The 7,491-nt window shown below is 46.4% G+C and overlaps 1 protein-coding gene across 1 annotated transcript in view; it reads right to left on the bottom strand.

Annotated features, from left to right (window-relative positions):
* Window positions 1–490: 490 nt before the first annotated feature.
* SHANK2 (SH3 and multiple ankyrin repeat domains 2) overlaps window positions 491–7,491 on the bottom strand; it is a 266,104-nt gene continuing 259,103 nt past the window's right edge. Inside the window, exon 23 of the mRNA XM_069016388.1 lies at window positions 491–2,415. Within this exon, the coding sequence (XP_068872489.1) occupies window positions 1,842–2,415 (574 nt within the window). The 3' untranslated portion in view covers window positions 491–1,841. The remainder of the gene's footprint in view (window positions 2,416–7,491) is intronic.

The following is a 7,491-nucleotide window of genomic DNA, read 5'->3' as shown; positions in this document are numbered from 1 at the left end:
GAAGTGGCACAAAGGCTGCCCAGTAGACCAGCCACTTATTTTCTTAAAATATTGTGCTTATAAACTATCTGTACAACTATTTAAACTTGCAGTAAAGAAAGATATTTAAAATGCTAAACTTTATGTACTCATACTAGGGCTGTTGCAGACCTAATTAGACACTTGTTTGTGAGCAAAAAATAATCACAATAATAAAAAAATTAGAGATAGGCTGGACCATATCAAGGACCATATCAAGGAAAGAAAGTTCAGGTACCTTGCAAAGTGTAAGGGAACCTGAAAGTTTGGTAGGGAGGCAGTTTAGCCATCCACACCCAATTTACCCACCTTGAACATCTTGAATATTCTGTCCAAAAAGTCCTACAAAACTCACAGATATTCAGAGGTGTTAATTACAAGGGGGAGTTCAAACATGCAGAGAGAGACTTGTTAACTTGAAAGTTGAAATAATAATAATAATAATAATTTTTTTTTCTTTGTTTTTAAAAGGAGCTGTGTGAACCAGCCATGGGTGTTTCTCCCCTGCTGACGGAAGTCTCCTGGAAAGCTCTCTCTGCCCCTGCTCCCAGCCCTGGATTCTGGCAGGGTGCTCCCACCTCTTGTGCCAAGGAATGGGCTGGGGGCCAGTGCCCAGCCCTCTGTCCTTGTCCAGAGCCAGTTCCTGCTAGTAGGGATAAAATGAGGGCCTGGATCCCTCCCCAGCCCTCCTGGCTCTCGGAACGCGCGCACCCCGAGACACTCGACAGCTCTTTGCATCTTGGCATCACCTCTCTGCCTCCTCTTAACGAGCCGAGGCATTTCCATTGCTAACAGGCTGAAATCCCTCTCTCACTTCAAATCCTGGCACCCTTCCCACTGACTTCAATGGGAACATTCATCTCTCCTCTCCTCTCCTTCCTTCTTGGCCTGCTGCTCAAAACACCCAAGCACTCACTGAATTAAACAGCACCTCTCAGGGATCAGCCTCCCTCAGAGTCTGACTGTCAAGTCCCAAAGCTTGTCCTGCCTTGTGGAGCTCCTACTCTGACTCGGCAGCAGCTGAGCTGGTTGAGAACTGGGGGGTCTCAGGTTCAAGCTAGCTTCAGTTTGCTGCTAAGTGTGCGTCCCTCCTCGGCCTTTGCTCAACGCCTGCACCGTCCTTCAGGCCACGTCAAGGGAGCGTGCACTGAACTTGTTCTGCCACCTTGGAAGAGTGCTAAATACAACTGCAGAAAGAAAGAAATACCAGGTAAAACAGAGCAAGGTTACCTTTGGACTGACTCCAGCAGGACAGCCAGCTTCACTGCCAACAGATCAGGGAGCTATGCCAGTAAAAAGAGAGGAATATGAACTCCTGTGCCCACCTCAATATCTCTGCTACTGATAAAACTGGGTTTGAGTGGTAACAGAGCAACCTGTCCTCTTAAAATGAACCAAGAGCTGGGGAAGGAAGCCCGCTTGGAGACTGAATGTCAAGAAGAGAATAAAATAAAATGCAATTTTTTTTTTTCTTTCAATAAAAGAAGCCCTGAAATGTTTGCAATTTTAAAAGAAAATCGTCACGCGATGGTCCCGGCCAAGGGCAGTATCAAGAGATACCATTTTTGAAGTTAACAACTGTCTCTCTCTCACACCTCCCCACAGCTTTGAAATAAAGTGGCCCCACTTCTTTAGCATCTTTAGGTTTGTGTTTGGGCATGTAGCAGACAGTCTGCATCACCTGAGTACCAGGAATTCATCTGTTTTCCCCCTCCCCCCCCCAAATTTTGCTGGCACTCGCAGACAGACAAGGCATTTGGGGTATGTCAGTACCAGCCCATCTCTAGTTATCAACAGAAGTTTGTGAGGCAAAATAGCTATTCTTATCTGTCCAGCAGCTGCTTCAAAGCTCTTTCTATGTTCATTCTGTGCCCAACTCTAGTCACTCCAAGGTCTATCAGATCTTCCTTCTGTAGATTTGGTAAATGTGTGCCATCTATTTCATTGTCCATAAATGTTTCTTTATGTTCACCTAAGTTTAGACTTTCCAACCAATCTGCCACATCTGGTTTAGTCCACAGGTGGACAGGCTTAGTTGTAAAAGGCTTATTTGAGATTGGCTGTTGTAGTATTGAGGGAGAAGGAGACCTGCTGCGCCCTGTGGTCAAGCCAAATAAGTCCCCAGAAGGGGGCTGGCTGGGTAGGCTAAATACATCGGACAGAGTTGGAGAAGGAGATGAGGCCGAAGCAGAAGCAGTCAGAGGAGCAGGCATGATGTCTTTATTGATCTCTGTTGGTGAAACCACAGGGCTGGGAGCGTGCCTTGCTCCTGAGGTCCTGCTGTCATAGTCTGGGGACCTGCTCTGCAGTGTGATCGGCTGGCTGGCTCCGGGTCGGACAGTGAAAGTGATTGTTGTACTTCGTGTACCTGAGACAGTACTCATGACTTCCGTGCTCCTGCAATTGCAAACAGACAGGCACAGTTAGAGCTGCTGGCCACCAGCATGACCCCAGCAGCACGTGGCAAGTACGGCATGGGAACGCTTGGGTAGTTTCACATTTTAACTCCAAGTACAAAAACGGTATCGTTAACTCTTTCCCAGAAAACCACCACCAATGGTAAGCCATAGTTAAAGACAAAACCTTTGCTTATGAGCAGTCCAGGAAAAAAACACCTTCCAGAGCACACTCTTTCCCTTTTTAACTCCTGTTCCCAAATTAACTCCTGGCTGAATGAGAAACACTGAGTGTGTGCAGCACGACCGGGAGTTATCTTCCCTTTGCCGTGTGGAGGGTTGGAGTCCTTCAGTTCTGCCTTTACACAAAGCATGGTTAGTAATAGTATTTGTGGAAAGTTTCAGGAGCAGTGGATTTTGGATCTTTGGGCTTCACTCTGTGAATTTTGCAGAGCTTTTGTTTATAGAACAAGCTGCCCTTATTTCCCTTTCTATCCATGCTTTAAACATAAACCAGTTCTTCTAAGGCGCCTAAAACATCTTAGTGTCCATTTCCTTTCCACAGAGAAATTATACTCTGGCAGTTTCACTACAAAGTTAAGGAGACAAAATCCTTTTTCCTGGGCATGACTGGAAGTGATGTAGCTGGGATCAAGTTTTGCCTAAAGCAAATAAGTTTCAGATTACGAACGAAGCAGGCATGAACCTCGCTGAGAGGCTCGCTCTGATGCCCAGCCTGACAGGGTGGGTGAAGGAGCACGACCCTCTGCTTCTGCCTACTGGCTACAGAAGCAAATTTAGAAGGTTTGGGTCAGTTCACGTCATCAAAGGCTTGAGCCCACAGCCCTTATTCCCATGGGAAGAGCCTGCTGGTCAGCGCATGCACTTCAGGATGCTCCACAGAGCCCTCGGGTGCCTGGAGCTCCAGCGTTCTTCACTTCAGAAATATCCTGCCAACTGGGAAAACCTTCAGACACTAATTTAAAGCACTTCCAGAGGAAAGGAAGGGTTTATTTATCCTGGAAGCAATGCCATGGACTCCAGAGGACGATGTGGCTGATGCTGTACTGAGATTTCCAGCGCAGGGCCTGGCAGAAGCCCTCTGCTTCTGAGTGCCACAGTGTCCCCAGGCCTGGCCTGTCCTGCCTGGCCAGAACTGAGGATGGCTTGGGTGCATGATGTCAGATGGAAATGCTGCCATTAATCCAGCAGATTCAGTGCTGTGCGCAAAAGATCTTAAGGAGCTGAAGGAGAAGCAGGGTAATGGCACCGTGGGGCAGTGCTAACAAGCAGGTTATCCATGCCTTTCTCCCCCACTGCAGCCCCGAGCTGGAGACAGTGATTCCCTGGCTGGCTGCCGGCTGCGGAGAGCCCTGCGAGTGCTCCCTGCATCACCCCGGGGGCTTTGGCACTTCACCACCAGCCCCGAGCCCAGGGAAGCGCAGCTCTGCCACACCGAGCTCCTGCTCCCGTCTCTCCGCAGGTCCCGCTCAAATAAAGCTCCCTGTCGCGAGAAGAGCACCGAAAAAAAGCACTTTTCGGAGAACACGCATCTTATTCACACCAGCATTCCCACCGATTTCCCGCAGGCTGCTCCACGTATTTCAATGGGAACAGGGGGATCTCTTTGGAAGATTGGTACTTCACTTAAAACCCAGTAGGAACGATGCTTCCAGCACTTACGGCTTTGTAATTTAACAAAGAAAGGAAACATTTGGCAAGGTCCTGAGTGTTTCCTGGGATGTTTTTGGAGTCTAATGGCTCTCATTGTCTTCCGGGGCTGGAGCTAAGCATTCTTACAAATAAAAAGTCTATGGCAAGAGACTATTAAATTCTACTAACCAAGGGGAGCAAGTTATTTCCACCTCCTTTACCTCAGCATTAGGAGTCTCACACTCATTACTAAGGCGTGCTGTAATTTAAAACCAACAAAAAGCCTGCTTTGAAAAAGGTTGGGGTAGTGCTGTCCTAGTGATGGCAAGAATGAGCTTTGTATAAATAGGGAAATGAATCCCCCATCTTTACCTGCCATCACCCTTCTACTTAACATTCCTGTCTTGCAAATGCTAGAAATGAGGGTTTTGTATTCACACCCATTGTGGCAAGATCAAATGGATGATGAAAATCCACCTTCTTTTATTCCAGGCGATGAAAGATAATTTCTACTGCTTGACTGACAGCTCCAGGCTCAGTGCTTTGCATCTCACTTGTACTGCTTCTCCTCTAGACTGCTCCTCTTGAAGACTCCCAGCCCAGCCTTGTTCAGGAAACTACTGTCACTCTTCCCTTAAATAAGGGATGTTAAACAAGTGAAACAAAAGTAAACTCTGTGCTCTCATTTGAAGTATTCCTTGGCTAGTGTTCCCTAACCTTGCCAGCCCCACGGGCAGGAATACCCAGGGCGAGCAAAGCATCCCAGGCATCCCGCTCCTCTGCTTCCTGCCAGCCTGGATCAAAGCGTTGGCTTCACATGGCTGCAAGCAGCAGCAGGACGTCCGAGGGCATCTTGCTTTTTCCAAGCCAGAGGTTCAGGACTGCTGACAAAAACCAAAACTTTGGGATAGTGATAAGATTTTTTTTTTTTTTTTAGCTGATTGCAGAGGTTGCAACACCAGCTCAGTTCTCAGTCATGTGAGTGCTCAGGCCTCACGGCACTGGCACAGCCCTGGTGAAGCTCAGGGAAGTCTGCTGAAGCACTTCCAGGCTTTCAGTTCCAAGCCTTTCACTCCAAGATTATTTTCCCCTGTTCTTTTCCCCTCTTTCCACCTGCCATATCACCTCCATTCTTTCACGCTGCACTGTAATTGTGATCCAAGGGAAAAAACCAAGGATATTTATGTTACTCCTATGCATCCTAAATTATAATTTATGACATCTCCCATAAGATCTGGGGTGCAGACACAACCTTGAAACCATCATCTGTCGTGCATTTTATGGTTGATTGGTACCCTGGTCAATAAGGAGCAAGCACATTCCATCTGGAGAACAGGCACGCTTTGTTGTGTTATGGGGTTTCCAGATTTTTAATCAGAGCAATTTCTTATGCCTTATTTGATCATTCGTTATCCTAAACATGTTAAATCCGTATTAAACCTGCCAAACCCCAAATTTCATTTTAAAAAAGGTGAAAAGTCCGATAATTATTTTAAATAAAATTTGCTCCATTAGAATCAGCATATGGTGGTAATTTATAAACATTTGCTGCTGTGAGCCTGCACTGATTGCAAAGCCCATTATGTTGCCTCATATTAAAATCAAAATATATGACCTATATGTCACAACCATGTGGCCTCCAAGTATAAAAGCCATCAGCACAGCTTGTAGGCAAGAAATTCTTTTAAATTTTAAATTATAGTTGCAAGATTCAAATTTACTGTTAACTTAATATCAGAAGAAAATCAGTGCAGCAGCTCCCACGGAAAAATCAAAAAACCACATTATTCTCAGCTCCTGGGAGCTGGTTTATCCTGGAACTTTCCAGAAGACTTGCTGGTTCTGACACAGCTTTTCCAGTGTATCAAAGGAAGACATCTTAAAAACCAGGAGGAGCAACAAGTGGAGTCCCTGTATGGGGGTACTGCAAGAAACAAAATCCTTACAATGCCCAAATTTTGCCTTCCCCTCTTAATATTGTCAGAGGAAATTTGTCAGAGGAAAATTGCATGGCAGGAAAGTAAGACAAGAATTGTCTGTTTTGGGGGCAGATGAAGAACAGGGTGGCTGGCAGCATCCAGAGCTCCTCACAACGGTGTTATTTTGGGAGAAGAATTGAGACATGCTCTGTGTCTGCTGCCAGTGAGGAACAATCGTGAAGGTCTGTGGGAGTCTGTCTCTTCAGGAGCAGGAGTTTCCATGTGAAATGTCTGGAAACCAGCAGGGAAGGGGATGGTGCTGGGCCAGGAGGCAGCCTCAGCCCTCTGTGCTTGGGTAACTGCAGGGAAAAGGGAAGCTGGAAGGAGAACGGGGGGAATCCCACAGCTATCAAGGACAAAGGATGACCACAAGGGCTGGCTTGTCTTTACTTTTAGCCCCACACAGGTGTGTAAAACTGTATTAATCATCCCTCCCCACCCCTTCACCTCCCAAAATCTGGCAGAATCTGGCCACATGTGAAAAGTCCTGCCCCTTGGTTAGGTGCTCAGACATTCAGGAATCTGGTCTTATGTGCTCATGTTACCAACATATCTTCTGAGTATTATCTGATGAATGTGGCTTTTATTTCACCTTGAGATGACATCCTAGGTCCCATTTTAGGATGGCTACCATTTCTGGATTAGGATGATCTAATCCACACTGCACTGTGAGAAACACAGTCACCACCAAAGTCACTGAAATGCAATAACAATGAGTGAGCATTAAAAAGCAGCAGAATGTACAACATAGAATAATCCATGCTTTATGGTTGGCACTTACTTCATGGCACTTCAGCATGACCCTCCTCTGACAACAGCAGTCATGACAGCAAATAAAAATGACAAAATGGAATGACTGAAACACTGCAGAAATCACTGACGAAGCAAGCAGTCCTGTGAAATCGGCTGGCAAACAGTTAACGACGTGAAATGAGTCTAATGGGAGAGCAGCAAGTGAAAAATCAAGGCACTTATTTCATCCTCTGCCAAACCCAGACATCCTTCACGATAAACCAAATGCAGGACCAGTCCCTATACAGGACTCACTACTAAGTTCAGTTCTGCCTTACCTGTTGGTGGGAAAATAAAAGGAACTTTTCCAGATATGCATGAAAAAACTGATTCAGAGGTGGCCAAAACCACTGGCCAGTTTCACTTTTAAAACTTGTTATTCCAGCACAGTGCAGATTATTCTCCCTAGAGGACTCGACTCCACCTGCTTATGCACTCCCCACAACTCCCACACTTATCATGAGGATTTCCCAGCACCAGCAGTGATGCCAATGTGTCCCAGAAGCCACGGGATTGTGCAAACACAGCTGGACAAACACAGAAACAGAAAGTGTTTCTCCCTCCGGCAAAGCCATGGATCATTTTGGTGCGGTGCTGGTGGAGGGCAGCAGAAGCTGCTGTTCATCATCCCTTCTCAGTGCTCCAGAGGCACG

Source organism: Aphelocoma coerulescens, chromosome 5 (genome assembly GCF_041296385.1).
Source record: "Aphelocoma coerulescens isolate FSJ_1873_10779 chromosome 5, UR_Acoe_1.0, whole genome shotgun sequence".
Taxonomy (NCBI): Eukaryota; Metazoa; Chordata; class Aves; order Passeriformes; family Corvidae; genus Aphelocoma; species Aphelocoma coerulescens.
This window is presented reverse-complemented; position numbering and strand designations above follow the sequence as displayed.